The following is a 24,154-nucleotide window of genomic DNA, read 5'->3' on the forward strand; positions in this document are numbered from 1 at the left end:
TCTCATGTATGCTATGCTCTGTATAAGGCCTGATATTTGCTTTGCTGGTGGCATGGTGGCAAGATATCAGTCGAATCCGGGCCAAGGACATTGGACTGCCGTAAAGAATATACTCAAGTACCTTAAACGAACTAAGGACTATGTTCTAGTTTACAATGCAGCCGAGCTCTGTCTTTTGGAATATACTGATTCATACTTTCAAGCTGATCAGGACTCGAGAAAATCTACTTCAGGATCTGTGTTCACCTTAGGAGGTGGAGCCGTAATTTGGAAGAGTGTGAAGTAGAAATGCATTGTAGACTCAACCATGGAAGCCGAGTATATTGTCGCTTCAGAGGCTACAAAAAAGGCTATATGGCTCATGAACTTTCTTATGGACTTAGGTGTGGTTACGAATCTGCCCAAGAGCATCACCATTTATTGTGACAATTCTGGTGTTGTGGCAAACTCAAAAGAACCAAGGGCTCACAAAGCAAGCAAACACATAGAGAGGAAGTATCATAACATTAGAGATATAGTGCAGAGAGGAGACATACAAGTGGTCAAGATTGCGTCAGAATACTTTCACAAAGGCATTGGCGGTGAAACCGTACGAGCGCCATGTTGAAGAAATAGGAGTTCGACTCGCTCAAGACCTCAACTCGCTTTCAGTATAAGTGGGAGAATTAGACATAGTGCACATTTATTTGTATACTCGAAAGTTGTTTTGAGTATAAGTGGGAGATTGTTAGAGTTTGTATACTAAAAATCACCTTTCGAGTGATTGAATACTGTTAAAGCTCTTATTTTATTTTCCAAGGAATAAAACAGATTAATTTTTTCAAAATGTTGTAATGTTTTACATTTAATGAATGTTTATTACATGTTTAAATGTATAAGTAACTTAACAAAGTCTAAGTCTTTGCTTTAGTAGACCAGTTGTGGGCATCGTCCACTTTAAGGTAACACGGTCAGTTCTGAACAAAAAAAAAGAAGACATTGGTGTGGTATAGCACTGAATTGGATCTAACAGCGAGGGGGGAAGGGGCAAGTAGGCCCTGAAAAAAAGCACAAAGGAAAGTTTAGCATGCTTTAGCTTCTCTCTAACTTTCTCTCTCTAGCCAAATGGTTTCACGGTGACTGCCCCGCCGGCCTTCTCGTACCCTCCACCCATCACTAAACATCCCCTTCCTCACACCAGCATGGTCACACGGTGAGTGCCCCACCGTCTGCCCACCGTGTACGCCATAACCCACCGTTTCCAAGCTCTGACCCAAGACCCCGACGCCCTTCTTGAAAGACCGTCCATGTCAGCCCCAACAACGAGCAAACCGCCGGACCAAAGGGATGCTCTCACCATCTCAGACCAGCTGATGGTTTTCCGTTCAAAGGAAGCACCACCCCCAAAGCAACCGCACAAAAAGGATGTGTTGAATAGGCTCAAGCTGAGGAAAGATACTCCGGCAACTCCTACTAAAGGAAATGGCCAGAAACGCTACGTCCTACCCCCATTCCCGGAGGACAAACCACTCCGAAAGAGGATTGATTTTGGAGATGATGAAGGCCTCCCCTTGGAAACCCCAAAATGCAGAGGCGCCATTTTTCCGGCGAGACCGGACTCCGGCCAGGTCGTCGGCGACGAGACAGTTGCTGATAATGTAGAGGACAACTTGTCATCTCAACCTCGACCAATGGGAGATACACCAGCTGGTGCAAAAGAGATCTTGGTTGGTGAACTAGTCAACATGCCCAAAATTGTTATGGAGACAAAATCACTTTTGGAAAGTGCTTTGGTGCCTTATCAACTTGGTGGATCACATGAGAAACTAGTCGTTTGTCACCGAATGAAGCCAAAAAGTGACAACATCTTACACCTAGCACATCTAGAATCTGCTGATATGCTTGATTCAATGGTGTCCCAGCCACTCCTCGCCGGCGGCCAGGTGGCGCAACCTCTCCTCGCCGGCGGTTCGCCGGAGTACGACCAGGTGGGCCCCGTTCCGACCCCCAAGCTTCTCCCGGTGTCGGACCCAACCCCGATGGCTCCTATGGCAACTAACCCGAGCCTGAATGTGAAGGTTAATGCATTGGAATCTCAGCTCCTTCTCCAAATGCCGGCCCCAACTCTAGTGAGGGTTGACCCGGTAGCTGCCTTTGTGCTGTCTCTAGAGGAGTTCCCACCCCTTGAGAGAGGTAGAACCTTGAAGATCCGGGATAAATTTGAAGCTGGCTCGATGCACCGTGGGAATGGCTCGGAGATGCCGAGAGATGTCTCGGCTAGACAAGCCTCACGAGTCACGGGTGCCCCAGAGGCTGAACCGGCTCCCGTGGCCCCGGCAGGGACCTGGTCTCTTCAAGGCTCGGCCACCCGCAATCCCGTCGGCCAGCCAGAGACAAGACCGAGACACGCCGAGACACCAGGCCCTTCGAAGGATCGGCCTAAGGAAACATCATTCGCGGCTGGTGCGGGACCTTCGAGCATGACAGGGGACGCACATATTTTAGGGCCGGATAGCTCAATCCATGCCGAAGGAGCAGCGAACCTAGAAGGGCATGTGAACAAACAAAAAACCATGGCGGATATGCTTCAAGAAAAGCCAGCTCATGAAGGCCCACAAGTGTTCGTGCCAGAAAAGATCACCAATATTGGGTATGCCACCGTCTCGAATGGGCTGCCGGCAATCTACTTCTCCGGAGCTGAGATCCAGAAGCTAGCGGATAACGCCGGGCATGCTATTGTGGGTAAGTTCTCACATTCTATTCCGGCTTCTCATCTAATTCAAAAGGCACTTGATAATATTAAGTTTAACCGAGCGTTCTCTTGGATTTACATTAACGCAAAACATGTTCTTGTTCAATTTGAGGACATCGCGGATTATGCGAGGATGCTTAGTGGTCCGAAGGGCACCCCAGTTTGGTACATCGAGCGACACCCCATGAGGGTCTTCAAATGGACCCCAGAATTTGATGCTTATTGTGAATCTCCGATTGCGGCAATTTGGTGCAACCTAATTGGTCTGCCTATCCACCTTTATGATCAGTCTGCCCTCTTTGCCATCTGGAAGCTTTTTGGCACGCCGATTCAAGTTGACCGTGCCACGGCTGACAAAACAAGGCTATCATTCGCACGTATTTGTATTGAAATTGACATCACAAAGCCACCCCCGGAGGAGATCATCCTCGACATTTGTGGCCATGAGACGGTGCAGCAAGTCAGATGGGGAAAGATCCTGGCTTACTGTCGGGAATGCAAGCATGTGGGGCATACAAGTGAAGTGTGCTATGCATCGGGCAAAATGGAAAGGCCGGAGAAGAGGGACTATAACAAGGCAGCTCCAAGACAGAAACAATATGGGGGCCAAAGCGGGAAAGGAAAACAAGATCAATCGTACCAAAAACCAAGAGAAAATGAAAGGGAACATCACAAGAAGAATCAAGGGAATGGAATGCCGAGGAATGACATGAGTATCGTGGTAAGGGAAGAATCCGGGGATCCCCCTAACCCCGGGATCAAAGGGAAGGGAGGTAACGACGCAGAGTGGCTGGGCCCCGACATCATGGGCAACTCTTCGGGTACACATGGTGGGACGTCTTGGACTAAAGATGGGCGAGGTGGGAGAGATGGGTGCGTAGCTCAGGGACATCCCACGAGCATGGTTCTGGACCTGGATCTAGCCACCATCCCGCAAGAGAGTGGCTACACTAGTACTATGAGAGGATACCACATTGGCCGCCGAGGGACGCTACATAATGCTAGAGGTGGTTCAAGAGAGGCTGGTCGTCACTCATCGGCAGGGGGCCGCGGCAACTCAGCACAAGGGAACTACATGAGCTCCAACCAATACTACTCTCTCATGGCAAATGGCGAATTTGACGTTGATGGCTGTGGGGAGAGTGGAGCCTCGGAGATGGACGTGCAGCCTTCGCCCGAAGCAAACGCTAGCACCCCCTTGTGCATCGAAGAGGGGAATGGACTTCAAGTCACCAAATTCCAAGGGGGGACCTCTTCCTCTCCGGGTACGAACCCACCCTGTTAATTTATGTCGTTTACTTTAATGTTTTGGAACGTTAGGGGAATTGCAAATGCACCTACCCAAAACGTCCTCAAACGTTTAATTAAAAATTTTAACGTTGGCTTTCTTGCAATAATGGAACCAATCATACTCCCTAACCCGGAACGGTACTCCAAGGCTTTGGGGCTGGTCTTCAAAGGCTCCAACACCAACGGAAAGATCTAGATTTTTATGGAGGAAGGGGCTGATTTTGTAGTCGAGGATGATTCGGAGCAGATCCTTCATGGCCGATTCTCATCTCCCCGGCTAGCTACACACATTGCCGTCTCGGTCGTCTAAGCCAAGTGCGCAAGGGCGGAAAGGTACTTGCTATGGGATAAAATGAGGGGACTCTCAAACAACCTAGATCGAGCACCGTGGATGATCAAGGGGGACTTCAACACCATTTTAACCCCGGGGGATAGGGCTGGCAGCGATACCAACCGGCAAGCCGAAATGGTTGACTTTGCGGAAACTATTGAGGATTGCAGACTTCTGGATCCGGGCTTTGATGGCTCGGAGTATACTTGGCTAAGAACGGGCTTTTCGAGAGGTTGGATAGGGTCTTGGTCAGCGAGATGTGGGCTAGGACATTTGAGGCATCAAGGGTGACAAACCTGCCTCGGGTGTCCTCGGATCATGGGCCGGTCCTCGTTCGATGCAAATTGGCCAACACCACGACAATAGGAAGTGCCTTCTGTTTCCAAAATATGTGGACACGACATGAAAGTTTTTTGGATTTGGTTCGGGAGGTGTGGGAACAGCCCTCGGAGCGCATGGTCTTCTTGGTCTCCAAATCAAACTTGCCAGAGTGAAAAAGACCCTCAAGTGGTGGAATAGAGAGGTGTTTGGGAACATTCATGCCAACATTAAGGCTATGGAGGGGGAGATTGCGATGGCTCAAGCCAACTTTGAAGCTGACCCCTCGCCCACAAACAGAGCGACGATCAACAAAGCTATTGCTACCTATATACTTTGCCTAAAGATGGAAGAGGATTTCTGGCGACAAAAAGCAGCCATGAAATGGCTTGCGGAGGGTGACAAAATTACTAGATTTTATCAAAGCTGGGTGAAGCAAAAAAGGGTTCGGCTTCGCATCCATAAAATTCATGTGAACGGGCGAGAGCTTACTGATGATTTGGAGATTAAAAGCTCTGCGGTTGATTTCTTTAAAAACCTTCTTGCTCCTGATGCTCCAGCCCTTGCCGAGATGGACCCGGCCCTCATACAGCCACTTCCCCATTCGGCCCAGCTCGAGGCTCTCTCCGAACCTCCGGATGCGGATGAAGTGAAGAGAGCGGTCGTTGATATCTTGGGGGATAGCACACCTGGGCCGGATAGTTTTTCGGCTTCCTTCTATCAATCTTGTTGGAGCATTATTGGATCGGATGTTATTGAGGCAGTTCAACAGTTCTTTAACAGGGCCTTCTTGCCTCGTAGCATCACGGCGACAAGCATCGTCCTCATCCCAAAGAAGACCCTTCCAGAGACGTGGGTTGATTATCGCCCCATTAGTCTTTGCAACGTCATCAACAAAGTCATTACCAAGATTCTTACAGCGAGAATCACCCCCCTCCTTCCGTTGGTGATCTCCCCTAACCAAAGTGGTTTTGTGAAAGGGCAACTCCTCCACGACAATGTCCTCCTTGCCCAAGAGATGTTCCATGAACTCCACAGATGTTCACCAGCCACAAATGTTGCGATTAAGATTGATATGGCTAAGGCTTATGATCGCGTTCAATGGTCGTTCCTTATTCAAGTCCTTAGGTGCATGGGCTTCCCGGAAGCTTGGCTGTCCCTTATTGATAGATGTGTGAGGTCGTGATGGTTTTCTATCCTCATTAATAGCGCCCCCTCGGGATTCTTCAAATCCACGAGGGGGCTCAGACAAGGTGACCTTATCTCCCCGGTTCTATTTGTGATTGCAGCGGAATATCTGTCAAAAGCCATTGATAGGCTTATATTGGGCAAGAAAGAAATGACATTCAAGGCGGCTCGTCGGTGCATGGAGATTAGCCACCTTGCCTATGCCGATGACATCATTATTTTCACGCAAGCAGCTACACCTGTCTTGCGCCAACTTAGAGCTTGCCTCACCGAATATGAGGCGGTTTCCGGGCAACAGATTAATCTCGGCAAAAGCAATTTTTTCATTGCGGAGGCGCACGTGGGATGGTCCAACTTTATTCAGCGGGAAGGAGGCTTCTCTCCAGGTTCATTTCCTTGTACTTACTTGGGAGTGCCTATCTATCGTGGAGCCAAACGCACAGAGATGTTCATGTTTCTTCGGAAAAAGATCACTAACAGGATCTCGGGGTGGGCCCACCGATATCTGTCCTTTGGGGGAAGGCTCACGCTCATCAAAAGCACCCTCGAAGCGGTCCCGATCCACATCTTCCAAGCCATGGAGCCAACAATTAGCGCTCATAAACAACTGGATCAGCTCATGGCTCGGTTCTTTTGGGGATCATCAAACGAGAGGAAAAGGACCCATTGGATCAGTTGGGACCAGATTTGCCACCCAGCCGCCGAAGGAGGGCTTGGAATACGGAATTTCAAAGAGGTACTACGAGCCTTTACTATCAAATTGTGGTGGCGTTTCCGGGAGCAGAACTCCCTTTGGGCAAGATATATGATGGCTAAATATTACTCCAATTCATCGCCGCTCACGCATGGTGCCTCGAGTCATGCCAGCCCAACATGGAGGAGGATTTTAAAAGCCCGACCCTATGCGCAACCGCATATCCGGTGGCTGGTTGGGGAAGCTAAAATCTACTTTTGGGATGATATATGGATTGGCGACAACACCTTGAGAGAATTATGCCTTGATGAGAGGGGCAGCCCTAGGACCCTCGTTTCGGAGTATATTAGGGACGGGGGAACTTGGGACGAGCCCAAACTCCAACAGCTTCAAGACCAGGCTGGACTACCTCAGCACATCACTATGAAAATTCGGAATACCCCAATCATCTCGGGGGGGCCCGACATCCCAAGATGGTCCCTATCTCGCCTTGGCGATTTCTCAGTGTCCTCTACTTGGGATACTATCCGCACACTGAGGCCGATTGTCCCTAGCCTTGATGACATTCGGAAGGCCGGGCTCACCTCATCCATCTCCATTTTTGCTTGGAGACTCCTTTCGAATCGAATTCCAGTGAACACCAAGCTCCAATGGCGCAAGATCGAGCTGGCGTCTAAGTGCCTTTGCTGCCCCTCAGACCCGGCACGGAGTCCCTCCAGCACCTCTTCATTCAAGGCAGCTGGGCCTCTAGAGTATGGAGAGAGTTCGATGGCTGGTTTGAAGGATCCTCTCCATCACTCCGTATCAATGACACTGGCCCTGATAGGCTTGAAGTATGGCCCCAAAGAACCCACCAAACAATTAAGAAACACCTTAGTCGCTCCATGCCTTACCTCATTTTGTGGTTCCTTTGGGCTGAACGAAATAGGAGCCGCCATCAAGAGACGCAGTTCAAGCCGTTTAATGTAATTTGGCAAGTTCAAATGTTTGTCCGAAACAACATCGCCAATGGAAGTATTAAGCCGAAGCATTGGAAGGATGTCAAGCTTGGGGTGTGCAGCCCAAACCGTGATGAAGGAAGGCGACCCATTCCGCGCGCTTTGGCGGTGAAATGGAATCCCCCGGACCACCCGTGGATCAAACTTAACACGGATGGTGCCTTTGCAGAATCAACAGGAAGAGCAGGGGGTGGAGGCATTGTCCGAGACCACTTGGGAAGAATGATCACTGTCTTCTCTACCCCTTTTGAGGCAAATTCAGCTTTGGAGGCTGAACTCTTGGCCATCCATCATGGAGTGTCCTTGGCTAGAGAGTTGGCCCAGCCAATTTGGGTTGAATCGGACGCTGCCCAAGCAATCCGCTTAGCCAAGGGTTTAAGCTAGGGCCCAGCCCATGTTCGCCAAGCCATGGCCCACCTGGCTTTGCATAGGAGACATGGAGACTATCGCATTTCCTTCATCCACCAGGAAGGGAATAGAGCCGCGGATCTTCTAGCCAAAATGGGATTGGAGCTTGAGGAATTCACTCGCTTCAATGCCCAAACAGCCCCAAGATTACTAAAAGTTATCGTTCGGTTGGAAGAAATGGGAGTACCTAACATTCGTGTGTGTGATGAGGACCAAGGTTAAGCTTCGAACCATGGTGTTGACAATCGGCTGCTGCTCCATCGCGGTCGACTTAGAGTAGGTAGGTGTCGAGCTACTTTAGCTTGTCCCTCGTTTACTCTTATGGTGATTTTGCCTTGGAAATCTCATGTTTGTGTAGCTTTTGTTTTGTCCTTTTGATAGCTCGATAGGTCTGATTGTCATGTTTCTTCCTAGCACGACACTTTTGGTCGTGGCCAAGTATGGTAGGGCTGGTTGCTTTTCCTTCCTTTGGCACGTCACTTTTGGGCGTGGCCAAGCATTGTACCCCTTGAGTTATGATATAAAGGGATGAGGGACCCACGAACCCTCCACCGTAAAGGTGTTTAATTAAAAAAAAAAAATTGAATCTAACAGCGAGACATGTCTTTGTGCTATCTACTTAAAGATGAGGTCTTGATAATTATTGTTTCTTAATCAATGTACAATGCATTGAGCATACGGTATTGATTATGTACTACTTAGACTTACCAAATGGTGCGGGTTTTTCGCAACCAAATAAACCTGGTATATTGGTATATTGGGTAGTGGTGATTTATATCTAGCGGTGCTAGGATTGCTATTATATTGAATCGTGTGCGAGGTGCGTCTCGTTTGATACCATCCTCAGGAGGAGCTCGAAATAAGGTTTTATTATTCGGAACCTAGCTAGTTGGAGTTTGATTACTCTATGAATAATAAATAAGAATTTCTTGCTGAGTCCACTCTTGGAATTAATAAGAGATTAATTAATTAAGTCCATAGCAGACACTAATTAATTAATGGATATTTCTATCTTAAACGCGGGAAATAAATAACAAGCAATGTAAACCTGGATTACATATAATTTTGGATTTGGATGGAGAGTGCAATATTACTTCTATAGTGGTTGCTCGTAATATTCCAATTAAAAGCTTATATTAAATTGGGGTTTAATTTAATTAGTTAAAAGCTAATTGGAGGAGCTCATATCCAAAACCTTTCATAGATCCCTGTCTGAGCCCAATATGTGACTTAATATAAATAGGAGAATAAATGAGATGGAAAAATGAGTTGTTACAACCAAGATCACATGATGCACTAGCCGTTTCTCTCCCAATGCAACCAAGAAGAGACAACATCTTGCTTCTAGCCAACTTGGATTCGGCTGAACCACTTGATACCATGGCTGCACAACCACTCCTCGCCGGCGGCCAACCGGAGGACGACCAGATGACCGGTGACCTTTCCGGCGAGCCTCTCCCGGCGGCGGACCCACCATTGTTGACCCTCATGGCAGCAAATTCGACACCGGAGGAGATGGCTAACACCTTGAATCCCCAACTACTCCTCGCCGGAGGCCAACCGGTGGAACGGCAGCTGGTTGTAGTGTCTCAACCCCCAGCTACGCCGGCCCCAATCCTTTGTATACCAAATCCCGTGGCAGCCTATGCGCCATCTTTCGTGGAATTCCCACCCCTTGAGAAAGGAAGGACTTTGAAGATCCGAGACACATTTGAGGCTGGTGTGCAGCACCATGGGGGAAGCTCGGTGTGGTCAAGAAACATCCCGGTAGGCCAAGCACCTCGAGACACTTCAGCCACCAAAGGCCCACAACTTGAGAGGATTGAGGACTTTGCAGGCCCGACTAGCTTCAGCCTGGTCGGTGGTACTAAGGAGGGTCCGAGTGCAGCCAACAAGCCAAGGGCAAAGGAGGGCTTAAACAAAAAGAACCCGAACACATCGGTTTCCGGCAACACGTGCGAGATAGGGGCTGGGACTAGCTCAGGCTCGGCTAGCCCAAATGTGGCCGGGGAAGCTGGGGAGGCCGCGAATCACGCCAACAAACCGAGGACCATGGCGGACATGCTTCGTGGAAGCTCGAACCCCAGCGGCCCTCAAATCTTTGAACCGGAAAAGATTCAGCAAATTGGACATGCTTCCCTCTCAAATGGTATCCCGGCAATCTATTTCTCGGGGGCTGAAATCCAGAAGCTTGCGGATAACATTGGGCACGCCATCGTCGGTAAGTTTTCCCATTCTATACCGGCTTCCCATCAGATTCAAAAGGCCCTAGATAATATCAAATTTGGCCGAAGCTATTCATGGAAATATATAAATGCTAAACACATCCTTGTTCAATTTGAGGATATTGCTGATTACGCGCGGCTGCTCAGTGAACCGAAGGGTACATCCAATGAGGGTTTTTAAATGGACTCCAGATTTTGATGCTTATTGTGAATCTCCGATTGCGGCAATTTGGTGTAACCTAATCGGACTCCCCATCCACTTATTTGATCATTCCGCCCTATTCGCTATTGGCAAACTCCTTGGCAACCCGATCCAAGTCGATCAAGACACAGCCACTAAGAAAAGGCTATCATTTGCTCGAATTTGTGTCGAGATTGACATCACAAAGCCTCCTCCGGAAGAGATCATCCTTGATATATGTGGGCGCGAAACGGTGCAGCAAGTCAGATGGGGAAAGATCCCCTCATATTGCCGAGAATGCAAGCACGTGGGGCATTCAAGTGACGTGTGCTATGCAGCGGGCAAGATGGAAAGGCCGGAGAAGAGAAACTACAACACAATTGTTCCAAAACAGAAACAACATGGAAAGGAAAGCGCGAGAGGAAAAGGAGAACAACCGCACCAAATTCCAAAAGACACCGAAAAAAGACAACAAGGGAAGAACTCTAGCGTTGGTGAGCCGAAGGGAAGGGAAGACAAGGACTCGGGGTGGCTGGGACCGGATATCATGGGCGAATCAAGCAACGCACATGGTGGGGAGCACCCGAACTCTGAAGGGCGACGAGGGAGAGATGGGGGCGAGGCTCCGGGACACATCACGAGCCTGGACCTAGCTACCATTCCACATGAGAGCAGCCACACGAGTAATGCGAGGGGGTACGCACGGCGTGGGACATTCCATAATGCTCGAGGCGGCTCGAGGGGGGCTGGGCGCTCTTCGCCAGGAGGGGGACGTGGTAATTCGGCATTCAGGAATTACATGAGCACTAACCAATACTACTCCCTCATGGCAAATGGAGAATTTGATGTTGATGGTTGTGGGGAAAGTGAGGCTTTGGAGATGGAAGTGCAACCTCCCTCTGGAGCCAATACTTGCATCCCCATGAGCATCGAAGGAGGGAACGAATACCAAGCCATTGAATTCCAAGGGGGGACCTCTTTCTCTCCAGGTATGAACTCGCCTTGTTAATTATGTCTCTCAATTTTATGTTTTGGAATGTTAGGGAATCGCTAATGCGCCCACCCAAAACGTCCTCACACGAATAATTAACAGTTACAATGTTGGCTTTCTTGCAATAATGGAACCGCTCACACTCCCCAATCTGGATCGATACTCCAAGGCTTTGGGGCTGGTCTTCAAAGGCTCCAACACCAACGGAAAGATCTGGGTTTTTGTGGAAGAAGGGGCTGATTTTGTAGTTGAGGATGACTCGGAGCAGATCCTTCATGGTCGATTTTCATCTCCTCGGCTAGCTACACACATTGCCATTTCGGTCGTCTATGCTAAGTGTGTTAGGGTGGAAAGGTACTTGTTATGGGATAAAATGAGGGAACTTACAAACAGCTTAGATGGATCACCGTGGATGGTCGGGGGGGATTTCAACACCATTTTAACCCCGGGGGATAGGGCTGGTAGTGACACCAACCGGGAAGCCGAAATGGTTGACTTTGCTGAAACCATTGAAGATTGCAGACTTCTAGATCCGGGTTTTGATGGCTCGAAATTTACTTGGTCTAAGAACGGGATGTTCGAGAGGTTGGATAGGGTCTTGGTCAGCGAGATATGGTCTAGGACATTTGAGGCTTCAAGGGTGACAAACCTTCCTCGGGTGTCTTCGGATCATGGGCCGGTTCTTGTTCGATGCAAATTGGCGAACACCACGACCACAGGGAGGGCCTTCCGATTCCAAAACATGTGGACACGGCATGAAGGATTTCTGGACTTGGTTCGTGAGGTGTGGGCACAACCCTCGGGAGCTCATGGTCTTCTTGGTCTTCAAATCAAACTTGCCAGAGCTAAAAAGGCCCTCAAGTGGTGGAATAGAGAGGTTTTTGGGAACATACACGCCAACATACAGAATATGGAGGTGGAGATTGCGGCGGCCCAAGCTAACTTTGAAGCTGATCCTCGCCCGCGAACAGAACGATGATCAACAAATCTATTGCTACCTACATTCTATTCCTCAAGATGGAAGAGGATTTCTGGCGGCAAAAAGCAGCCATGAGATGGCTTGCGGAGGGAGACAAAAACACTAGATTCTATCAAAGTTGGGTGAAGCAAAAAAGGGTTCGGCTGCGCATCCACAAAATCCAGGTGAATGGGCGTGAGCTTACAGATGATTTAGATATTAAAAGCTCTGCAGTTGATTTCTTTAAAAACCTTCTTGCCCCCGACACTCCAGTCCTCGCCGAGATGGATCTGAATCTAATACAGCCACTTTCCCATTCGGCCCAGCTTGAGACTCTTTCCAAACCCCCAGATGCGGATGAAATGAAGAGAGCGGTTTTTGATATTTCAGGGGATAGCACACCTGGCCCGGATGGGTTTTCGGCCACCTTCTATCAATCATGTTGGAGCATTATTGGATCAGATGTTATTGAGGCAGTCCAGCAGTTCTTTAACGGGGCCTTCCTACCCCGTAGCATCACGGCGACGAGCATTGTCCTCATCCCAAAGAAGACCCTACCGGAGACTTGGGCTGACTACCGCCCCATTAGTCTTTGCAACATCATCAACAAGGTCATCACCAAGATCCTTACAGCGAGAATCACCCGCATCCTTCCTTTGGTCATTTCCCCTAACCAAAGTGGCTTTGTGAAAGGGCGACTCCTCCACGACAATGTCCTCCTTACCCAAGAGATGTTCCATGAACTCCATAGATGCTCACCAGCCCCAAATGTTGCGATTAAAATTGATATGGCTAAGGCCTACGATCGCGTCCAATGGTCGTTTCTTCTCCAAGTTCTTAGGTGCATGGGCTTCCCAGAAGCATGGCTGTCCCTGATTGATCGATGCGTGGGGTCTTGCTGGTTTTCAGTCCTCATTCATGGCGCCCCCTCGGGCTTCTTCAAATCCACGCGGGGGCTTAGGCAAGGTGACCCTATCTCGCCGGCCCTGTTTGTGATTGCAGCGGAATATCTATCGAAAGCCCTAGATAAGCTTATTTTGGGCAAGAGAGAAATGACATTCAAGGCGGCTCGTCGATGCATGGAAATCAGCCACCTTGCTTATGCCAATGACATCATTATTTTCACGCAAGCGGCTCCACCGGCCTTGCGCCAACTCAGAGCTTGCCTCACTGAGTATGAGGCGATATCCGGTCAACAGATTAACCTTGGCAAAAGCAACTTTTACATTGCGGAGGCGCACGTGGGCTGGACAAACCCTATTCAGCGGGAAGGAGGTTTCTCACCGGGTTCTTTTCCTTTTACCTATTTGGGAGTGCCTAGCTATCGTGGAGCCAAACGCACAGAGATGTTCATGTTCCTTCGGGAAAAGATCGCCAACAGGATCTCGGGGTGGGCCCACCGACATCTGTCCTTTGGGGCTTCACGCTCATCAAAAGCACCCTCGAAGCGGTCCCGATCCACATCTTCCAAGCCATTGAGCCAACAATCAGCGCACTTAAGCAATTGGACCAGCTCATGGCCCGTTCTTCTGGGGATAAACAAACAAGAGGAAAAGGACCCACTGGATCAGTTGGGACCAGATTTGTCGCCCAACGGCCGAAGGAGGGCTTGGAATACGGAATTTCAAAGAAGTACTACGAGCCTTCAATATCAAATTGGGTGGCGGTTCCGGGAGCAAAACTCCCTCTGGGCAAGATACATGATGGCTAAATATTGCTTCAACTCGTCGGCGCTCATGGATGGAGCCTCGAGTCGAGCCAGCCCAACATGGAGGAGGATTCTTAGAGCTCGACCGTACGCACAACCACATATCCGGTGGCTTGTTGGGGATGGTAATGTCTACTTCTGGGATGATATATGGATTGGCAACACCACCTTGAGAGAACTATGCCTTGATGAGAGGGGCAGCCCTCAGACCCTAGTCTCGGATTTTATTAGGAATGGGGAAATCTGGGACGAGCCCAAACTTCAGCAGCTACAAGACCAGGCTGGCCTACCTCAGCACATCATTGTGAAGATACGAGATACCCCAATCATCCCGGGGGAGCCGGACGTTCCAAGATGGACCTTATCTCCTCTCGGTGATTTCTCCGTGTCCTCTACTTGGGATACTATCCGTACACAGAGGCCGATGGTCCCTAGCCTTGAAGACATTTGGAAGGCCGGTCTCACCTCTTCCATCGCCATTTTTGCTTGGAGACTCCTTTCGAATCGAATTCCAGTTGACACCAAGCTCCAATGGCGCAAGGTCGAGCTGGCGTCTAAGTGCCTTTGTTGCCCCCTTAGACCCGGCATGGAGTCCCTCCAGCACCTCTTCATTCAAGGCAGCGGGGCCTCCAGAGTATGGAGAGAGTTCGATGGCTGGTTTGAAGGATCCTCCCCACCGCTCCGCATCAATGACACTATCCCGGATAGGCTCGAAGTGTGGCCCCAAAGAACTCAACAACCAAGTAAGAAACACCTTAGTCGATCCATGCCATACCTAATTTTGTGGTTCCTTTGGGCTGAACGAAACAGGAGCCGCCATCAAGAGACACAGTTCAAGCCGTTCAATGTGATTTGGCAAGTTCAAATGTTTGTCCGAAACAGCATCGCCAATGGAAGTATTAAGCCGAAGCATTGGAAGGATGTCAAGCTTGGAGTGTGCAGTCCAAACCGTGCTGAAGGAAGGCGCCCCATACCGCGCGCTTTGGCGGTGAAATGGAACCCCCCGGACCACCCGTGGATCAAACTAAACACGGATGGTGCCTTCTCAGAATCAACAGGGAGAGCAGGGGATGGAGGCATTGTTCAAGACCACTTGGGAAGAATGGTCGCCGCCTTCACCACCCCTTTAGATGCACAATCAGCTTTGGAGGCTGAACTCTTAGCCATACACCATGGAGTGTCCTTGGCTAGAGAGTTTGGCCAACCAATTTGGGTTGAATCGGACGCCGCCCAAGCAATCAGCTTAGCCAAGGGTTCAAGTTGGGGCCCAGCTCACGCTCACCGAGCCATGGCCCACCTGGCCTTGTATAGGAGACATGGAGATTACCGCATTTCCTTCATCCACCGGGAAGGGAATAGAGCCGCGAACCTTCTAGCAAAAATGGGCTTGGAGATCGAGGAATACACTCGCTTCAATGCCCAAACAGCCCCAAGACTACTAAAAGTCATCGTTCGGATGGAAGAAATGGGATTACCTAACATTCGTGTGTATGATGAGGACCACGGTTAAGCCTCGAACCCCGGTGATGACATTCGACTGCAGCTCCCTCGTGGTCGCCTTAGAGTAGGTGGGTGTCCAGCCTTCTTAGCTTGTCCCCCGTTTACTCTTATGGTGATATTGCCTTTGATTTCTCATGTTTGTGTAGTTTGTTTTGCCCTTGAGAAAGGTTGATAGGGCGGTTGGTCATGTATCTTCCGGCACGTCACTTTTGGGCGTGGCCAAGTATTTTATTAACTTGAGTTTTGAAATATAGGGATGAGGGACCCACGAACCCTCCACCGCTTGGTGTTTGATTAATAAAAAAAAATAATAATAATAATAATAATAATAATTTTTGTCCCCCTCTCTGTCCAGAAAAGGGGCGATTTTCTCTCCTCTGTGTGATAGGTTTTCCGTCTTCTTTATTTAAGTCCTAGTATACTGGTAAGAACAGCCCACCCTAATATCAGTTTACAGTCCGGGAACCAGATAGACAGACGATTCGTGGTTTAGTACTAAAGATCTTCACGTGGAGAAGGCGCTAGCTATCTTCGATTCTTTGGAGAATCATCAAGGTATAATAGCTAAACCGTAGAAAAGCATGTTTTAGGTTTCAATTAATTTAAAGCATGATTTATTTGAGTTATGAGCATGATACATATGATAATTGCGCGAATAGAATTTGTCTAAATAATCTACTAAATATATCTTGATTATCTGATTTATTTGTTGTGCATTAAACACCACACGCTTCCGCTGCCAGTCCCTTCACTCCCTTCGTTCCGCAGTAGTTTTGTTATTTCATTTTCTGCATTCGTTTTGGAAAATGATAGTAATAAATAGTTAAAGTGGAGAAAGACTATAATAAGAGAAAGAATAATATAGTTAAGAATCTTCTCTTCATTATTTTCTCTCTTACTTTATTTTTTTTCACTTTAACTATTTATTATTATTTTAATTCAAATAAGTCCAAAAATAAAATGACTCAACATGAAACACTATATAATAAGTGTACCACTTTGGACCTATAAAATTATTCCATTTTTTCTACATTAATAAATTAAAATAAATTGTAGTTAACTAAAGTAATATATTATCTATTCCGTACTCCCTTCGTCCCATTATAAGTGATGGAATTCTTTTGAACACGGAAATTGAGAAAATTATATATATTGAGTTAAAGTGGAGAGAGAGTAAAGTATAAGAGATAAAAGAGAGAATTCGGTTGAAGTTTTGTTTTTAACTAAAAATAAATAAATTGACTGATGGGATGACTTAAAAATTAAAGTATAACATAATGCATGAATATATTATCCGTTCCGTATAACATATTGGTATTCACATGTTAAACTAGGGCTGGCAAATCGTGCGGATTAGGTTGACCCGATAACGACCCAATCCAATAAGGCCAAACCCGAACCCAACCTGTTAAGGAAACCCTAAACCCGAAACACGAACCCAACTCGCCACCTTCAAACCTGGACACGACCCGAACACGATAACGACACGAACCGCTTTGGGTTGACCCACCACGATAACAACAGGATATCGACCTGAACATACCGACACAAACCACTTTGGGTTGACCCGACACGATAACAACACGATATACAAAATTAGGGTATTTTACTATTTTTGTCATTTTCTATCATTTGCAAAAGTTAAGGAATTTACCTATTTTAGTTATAGCATTAATTTTACCTTATAGCCTCTAATGTTGATTAAAGACTGAACATGCTTTCGGCTAGAATTCAAAAACAAAAATGCTTATATAATTTTAACAAAAATGTTTTATTATATTTAGAAAAATATTTTACATCATATTTTTTTCTAGTTTTAACAAAAAAATTTGAAACAAGTTAAAAGTACTAAAGAAGTAAAAAGAACAAAACAAAAGTGTGAAAAAACTAATAATTAAATTAAATTTATTAAATCAAAATAAAAGGAATATAATAGTAATAAATTATATTATAAAATTATTTGTAGATTAGTTTTGCTAGTACATAATATCTGAATTACGTTTTGTATCTATAAGTATAAACTTATTTTTCATAAATTTATTCAAATTATCCTTTTATTCTAAACACTAATTGATTTAGTACTATTTTTCATTTGGAACTCTCACGTACATTGTATTTTATTTCATTTTTTTCAACTACTTTAATTTTTGTAATTTGAAGTATAATTTGAAGCTTGTAATTTCAAATATTTTCTATATATTATAACATATGGAGAAATATGCAGAGTAGGGTCATTACTGGTCATTTAATATTATTATCCAAAATTACATGAATGAAAAGAAATAATTATATATTTTGAATATAATAACTAATACTCTTGAAGATTGTGTCACATGCTTAGGTGGACGTTGAGAGCAACAACCTTCTATCGTCGAACTAGCTCTTATGTATCATTTGATGCAATATAAAATATATAAGATTATTAATCATAAATTAATTTTATAATATGGGTCTAACTTTGTTGTGGTTTATAATATTTAAATATATCAATTTATATAGCAGTCAAATAATTAAAGGATATGTTACAACTTACAAGTTGGGTTGCACATGTTGTTATCCTCATACCATCTCTATTATGATATTATTACATACTATGAAAATAATTATAAAAGTAATATTAAAATAATACAGTAAATGAAATATTGAAAATATTGTGATTTATCATATAGCAACAATAATTTTTCATGATCTTATCAATTTATGCAGCAAGTGCTATACATTTGAATGTTGTATTACTATTATATGTGTTGAGTCCAACAATGTCTCATCATTGAATGACCCATATTATATTGTTAATAATTTTAGATAGAATAATCAACCAATATGTATAATATTATTTTCAAAATTAAAAGTTAGAAACTAATGATAAAATATCAATGATTTCAAAAATAATATGAGAGAATTTCCAAACAAAATAGTGTTTTCCTAATTTATACTTTGTAAAAAAAAAAAGCAATTTATTTATCTTTATATCATTGTGATAGTTTAAATAAAATGAATAAAAAATTATTCCATTATTACTCCATTAAAATACTATGGATGGTTATTCTCTCTAAAATTTTATCTTTTAATAAGGGTATGTTACATATATACAAATGAATAATGAAAAATTAAAAATAAGGTCAAATTAGTCAAAAAAATATGTAATTAATGATGTTATCTAATCAAAATAAATTAATATTATCCTTTTAAAATTTGAAGGGCATTTTGTGTATACAATTTTTGTAAATTCAACTTTACTCAAAAAAAAAATAATAATATTAATTTTTAACGGATTACCCGCATCCGACCCGCATCCAACCCGCATCCGACCCGAATTTTTCGTGTTTTTAGTGGGTCGACCCTATAATAACCCGCATCCAATAAAACTTGATCCAAACCCAATAATTTCGTATAAATTTATTGGATTATCGTATTGTTTCAAAAATTGCTAGCCCTATGTTAAACCACAAAATGTTGACGTATATTTCATCAAATCCTCAGCCGCGTTGCGTTATTCACCAAAATCTATATGCAACTAGCCACCGACCAAACACACGCATATGCGCCTCTAAAGCCGACACGTGCCCCTTGTGATATCGAATTAACGGCTGCGATTGCCCGTTGTCCGAAATTAGAAGATGACTTTCTATAGCATTGTTGGAACATGGAAAGTTGGAAACAGATAAAAAATATTACTACGATCTTTAAAATTCTGATAAATCTAATTTACCTCTGGGAATCTCATTAGCTTCGCTTTGAATTCAAAGGTTGGCTATACAATTCCACACCCCTATTTTACTTTCTTCCTAAACATTGTTTTCATTTGTTTTTCTTTGTTTCCTCATGATCAGACGATGTCTCTTTAATGTTTTTGCTGTGGCTTTAAGGTTTTAATCAACGTTTAAGTCTGTAATTGAAGTTATTTTGATGGTTTTGTTGTTCTTTTAAATGGGTTAATTTTCGAATCTTTGTTAATCAATATGTGTGATCGTTCTCAATTTCTGCTTATTACAATGGGGTATTCATTTCTGTGGCAGAGATCGATGTGTAAATGAATGATTAAGTTTCATTTTTTGTAAAAATGGTAGATGAAATGAATGAAAAGCAAATAGGGGAAATACTAAACTTGATTATGCTATGTTATCATTTGCTATTTGATAACATGATCTTGGGTGGTGATATATGGTTGCTGAGTTTCTTTCGATTGCTAAAATCATTTGCAATCTATGATTTTTAACTTTTAATGAATTCATATTGTGCGGAAGGTTGTTGAATTAATGATGCTGATTTACGCTTATTTTTGGTAGAGACTTATTTGGTCGTCTATGTGAGTAGTTTTCGTAGTGAATTAAAGAGTTGTCTCGTAGTTTGGATAATGGGCTTTGTTTGGTGATCTTATTTCTTATGTATTGTAATGCCCGTTTAGTAGATTATGCTTCAACCAGCAACTAGGTGTTATAGGTGGTTCGTTTTCAATTGATTCATATGTGCAAGACCATGGATACGTGAATATGAGCTAAGTTGTGACATCACTTGAGTAGTGAACTTAAACTCATGGTGTCTTTATTTTTAAAGAGACAATTCAAGGTTTAAATGTAGAGAAAAGTCGGTCGTCTACTTAACCATCCAAGGTTTGGAGGCTTTAGTCAAGCTCGAACAAGAAAATTTTAGGGATCAATGCGATGGTGCAATGTTTTTTTTTATTGGAAAGAATGCTCCCGTAACCTGGAATGAGAGTTCAGAAAGGATAACATCATGTTGATTCATTTCGTTTTCTTTGATGGCCACGTTGACTGTTTGTAATACCTTATAATTGTTGATTATCATCTTTTCTTTCTGATTTTTGTGCTCGTGGTTATGAAATCTAATATGACGATGTGGTAGTGGTACAGATAATTATTTATTTTCTGAATCAGAGCTACATTCTCTTTACCAGCTGGCCTTGACTCATCATTCATCAGTTTACACAAGAGATTCTTTTTGTGAAATATCTTTATCAAACTTCAGCAGAACACATCTCTCAAAATCATATGGGAATGATGTGTGATCTAGATCCTGATGTTGTACGATGGGGTCTTCACCACTTAGATGTTTGCTCATTAGCAAACAATGGCTCTCTACCTGCTGTGACGTGCTATGTGGAGGAAAAATCGACGACTGATACATTGAAGGTGGACTTCTGTACTAAAGCAGAATCCGTAGTGGAGAATGATAAGGCAATCGCTCAAGCTCTTCAGGAAGAGTTATCAAGACTTGATGCTGCACAGGATCTAGGATCTGTATCTTCTCGAGAACAACAAAATCAGAAAGAATCGATTCTTACTCATAATTGGCTTGGACCTTCAGGAAGGCACTTCAGCTCTGGTGGGGTAAACACTGATTATTTTGTTTCTTGGACTTGTCTTTATTTTCTTACCTATGTTATTAATTTAACATTACTTAACTGTTGGCAGAGTGGCAGGAGACCTTGCCGGAGATTGAAAATGATTCTGTTATTGATGGTGAAATGGGGAAAAGGCTGAATCAATTGGTTCCAATTCCTGTAAGTTACCCTAATTTCCTCTTTTACTGCTGGCAGAGTGTTCAAAGGGTCAACTATTAACCTTAAGTCTTTCTTTGTGCTTTTCGTCAGCATGTTCCTAAAATCAATGGTGAGATACCCTCAGCGGATGAAGCTACATCAGACCATCAAAGGCTTCTGGACAGGTTCTTTTGTAGTACATTGTTCTCATCGTTCTGTATTTTTAGTAGTGCTATTTCTCTCGTGCAATGCAATACTTTTGTGTAATTAGCGGCCATCTTGTATTATTTCAACATAATCTAGCGATACTGGAGCATGATTTCAGTTGATACATATCATGCTTATGTAAAATAATTCTTGAAACTTGCGTTTCACAATCTGTGCAGTTCCTAACTTGTGCATTTTTTGTTGTCTGTGTCAGATTGCAATTATACGAGCTGATTGAACTCAAAATCTCAGGAGACGGCAACTGTCAGGTCGGCTGTTCATAACATCCCTGCATCATCCTGTAGTCGATAAGACTTATAGTTGTTTTCTCATATGTCGTTGCATCACTCTCAGTTTGTGTCATGTAGGAAAATCTAATTCCTTTATACTCCCTTTGACCGCCAATAGGAGTCCCAGTTCACTTTTACCATAAATGTTAATAAGGTCACACTTTCCACTAACTCATTTCACTCACATTTCATTTAAAACTAATAGATACAAGTGGAACCCCCTATTCCACTAATTTTTTTCCATCCACTTTTCTTAACATTTCTTAAGACCCGTGCCACCCATAAATGGGACTCCTAATGGCGGACGGAGGGAGTAACTCTTGTTGCTAGTTATCTTAGTATATGCTTCATAATATTTGGCTTCTCATAACCGTAGCAAGCCTTTCTTTTCGTCCGGCAGTTCCGTTCGTTGTCTGATCAAATATATCGGACGTCAGAGCATCACAAATTCGTGAGAGAACAAGTAGTCAACCAGGTTTGTGTGCCAAATGCCAATTCAATCGCCGCTGGTTGTCTTTGTCTTGAAAGTTGAAACTGTATTAATGACTAGTTTCTTATTATCTGCAAACTTTCAGCTGAAGCTAAGACCGGACTTGTATGAAAATTATGTCCCGATGGCTTATGGTGATTACATAAAGAAAATGAGCAAGTAGATTCCCCTTCTGACCTAGTATACGCTTATCCTTTTTGCCACTTGTTTAATCAATTGTGAAAGATTGTAGGAACGGGGAATGGGGTGATCACGTCACGTTGCAGGCTGCTGCAGATTGGGTATGATTCCTTTCCTACACTCTCTGTATTCTTTTACTTCTATATGCAGAGTTCTTGCATTGCTCTACCTGATAGTGTAATATGTTGTATTTTGTGGCAGTTTGGCATCAAAATATTTGTTGTTACATCATTCAAGGATACATGCTACATCGAGATCCTTCCACAAACTGAACAGAAGTCCAATAGAAGTAAGCTGTGTTTTAAACATTTCGTTTCGTTTCGTTTCGTTTCTTCCCTGTTGAATTCTAGTAAGATGATCAACGACGCTTGCTCTATATCCTCTGTTTCAAATGCAGCTATATTCTTGAGCTTCTGGGCCGAGGTTCACTATAATTCGATATATCCATTAGGAGGTAAAGATTTACTCAACGCCTGACCTTGAAATTTACTACTGCTTCTTTCTTATCACTGCCCTTTTCTCGTCTGTAGAATTGCCTGAGGTAGAGAGCAAGAAGAAGAAGCGATGGTGGTGGTGATATTTGTGAGAAGATGCTGCTCCTCCATCTGGTTTAGTTGGGTATAGCAATTTTTGATGGCAGCATTTGATTCTCTATTCTTTCATTGTTATAGTATCATCGTTGAAGTTCATTTGATCTGTTGTATACAATTTCCTCTAGCGAATAATCTCACATCTAGTATAACTATAAAGTATTGTAGGAAGCCATTTTACTGAGTTTCCTATTTTCATATTTCTTAAATTCTTTCTTATTTATATTTATGAAAAACAATTCACCATCCGTTCCATTTTAGTGTTAAAATATTTTATTAAAGAATAAATATTTAATGAATTAAGTAGAATGGAAATAAAGAAGATAAAGTAAGAGATATTAATCGTGTTATTTTGCTAAAATTGAAATGTCTCAACTGTAATGTGAGTATCCGAAAATAAATATAACTCAACAACATGTGAAGATCGGAATCAGTTGTCGAGCATTTTCATAAATTAATAGGTGATATTCTTTTGCATCATTGTCCAATAAGCTCAAGACAGTACATTTTTATTAAATCATTCTCATTTGACATTTTCATTTGCACCGTAATTTCCTTCATGTTCTCCATTAAATTTAGTATTTTTGTCAACACCTTGTATTAACATCTTTCTTTGTGATAATGCGTAAGTATTTAAAATTTATGATTGGAATCTGTATTAAAACGAATATTAAACTTTTCAGTTAAAGTTTGACTACGATTTTTCAATGATGATGCAATTCTGTTAACCAGTGAACCGATACATTATCTTCAACCATTTATACTAAACTCAAATTCATTTTAAGTTAAATGTCATTAAATATGATTTTTCTTTAACCATTTGTCTAAACTAAAACTTCTTCAACCATTTACACTAAACTCAAATTCATTTTAAATTAAATGTCATTAAATATGATTTTTCTCTAACCATTTGTCTAAACTAAAACTTAAAAGGATATTCTTTATATTACTCTCTCCATTTTTTAAAAATAGCAATTATTTCCTTTTTAATTAGTTTCTTAAAAATAGAAACTTTAGAATCTTTCTATTTTAGGACATGGACCTCACAATCCACTAATTTTATTTTCACAACTTTGTCTCTTCATCTCTCTTACTTTACTCATTTTTCTCTCTCTCTTACTTTACCAATTTTTCTCACTTACTTTACCAATTGTGCATTAAAACCCGTACCATTTCAAATGTTTCTATTTTTTGAATACGGAGGGAATGTAACTTTTTTACTCATAAAATTTGAAAAAGTTTTTGGTTTTGGTTTAGTATGAACCTAAAAATGTGTTTTGTACTAAAAAACAACAAATGGAATTAGTTTCGGAGTACTATTGGAGCTAAATTACCTCTTCCATTTTAGATTTCAATGTACCTTGGAGATAGTC

The 24,154-nt window shown here is 43.3% G+C and overlaps 3 protein-coding genes across 8 annotated transcripts; all 3 read left to right on the top strand.

The window, feature by feature from the left end:
* The first annotated feature begins 1,286 nt into the window (after window positions 1–1,286).
* LOC148926342 (uncharacterized) lies at window positions 1,287–3,253 on the top strand. The gene is given in 2 exon segments (XM_089059088.1): window positions 1,287–3,147; window positions 3,150–3,253. Coding segments are annotated over 2 exon segments (1,965 nt in total).
* An 8,229-nt stretch (window positions 3,254–11,482) lies between these two features.
* Window positions 11,483–12,334, top strand: LOC148926343 (uncharacterized). The gene has a single exon (XM_089059089.1). The coding sequence runs from the start codon at window positions 11,483–11,485 to the stop codon at window positions 12,332–12,334; it is 852 nt and encodes a 283-aa protein (XP_088915215.1).
* Window positions 12,335–19,178: 6,844 nt separating this feature from the next.
* On the top strand, window positions 19,179–22,981 carry LOC125186224 (OVARIAN TUMOR DOMAIN-containing deubiquitinating enzyme 9-like). 6 transcript variants are annotated; one of them, XM_048082576.2, is made up of 11 exons: window positions 19,179–19,270; window positions 20,420–20,867; window positions 20,957–21,045; window positions 21,136–21,209; window positions 21,446–21,500; window positions 21,922–21,996; window positions 22,097–22,170; window positions 22,244–22,292; window positions 22,393–22,480; window positions 22,589–22,645; window positions 22,722–22,981. In XM_048082576.2, exons 2-11 carry the CDS (start codon window positions 20,534–20,536, stop codon window positions 22,766–22,768), a joined length of 942 nt encoding a protein of 313 aa, XP_047938533.1. In that variant the 5' UTR covers window positions 19,179–19,270; window positions 20,420–20,533; the 3' UTR covers window positions 22,769–22,981. The 6 variants fall into 6 exon arrangements, with proteins under 6 accessions (XP_047938533.1, XP_047938532.1, XP_047938531.1 ...); XM_048082575.1 differs by having other exon boundaries at window positions 19,180–19,270; window positions 20,440–20,867; XM_048082574.2 differs by having other exon boundaries at window positions 19,193–19,270; window positions 20,396–20,867.
* Window positions 22,982–24,154: the final 1,173 nt, after the last annotated feature.

This window comes from Salvia hispanica, chromosome 5 (genome assembly GCF_029641045.1).
Source record: "Salvia hispanica isolate PSC_SH4W2 chromosome 5, Shi_PSC_v1, whole genome shotgun sequence".
Classification (NCBI taxonomy): domain Eukaryota; kingdom Viridiplantae; phylum Streptophyta; class Magnoliopsida; order Lamiales; family Lamiaceae; genus Salvia; species Salvia hispanica.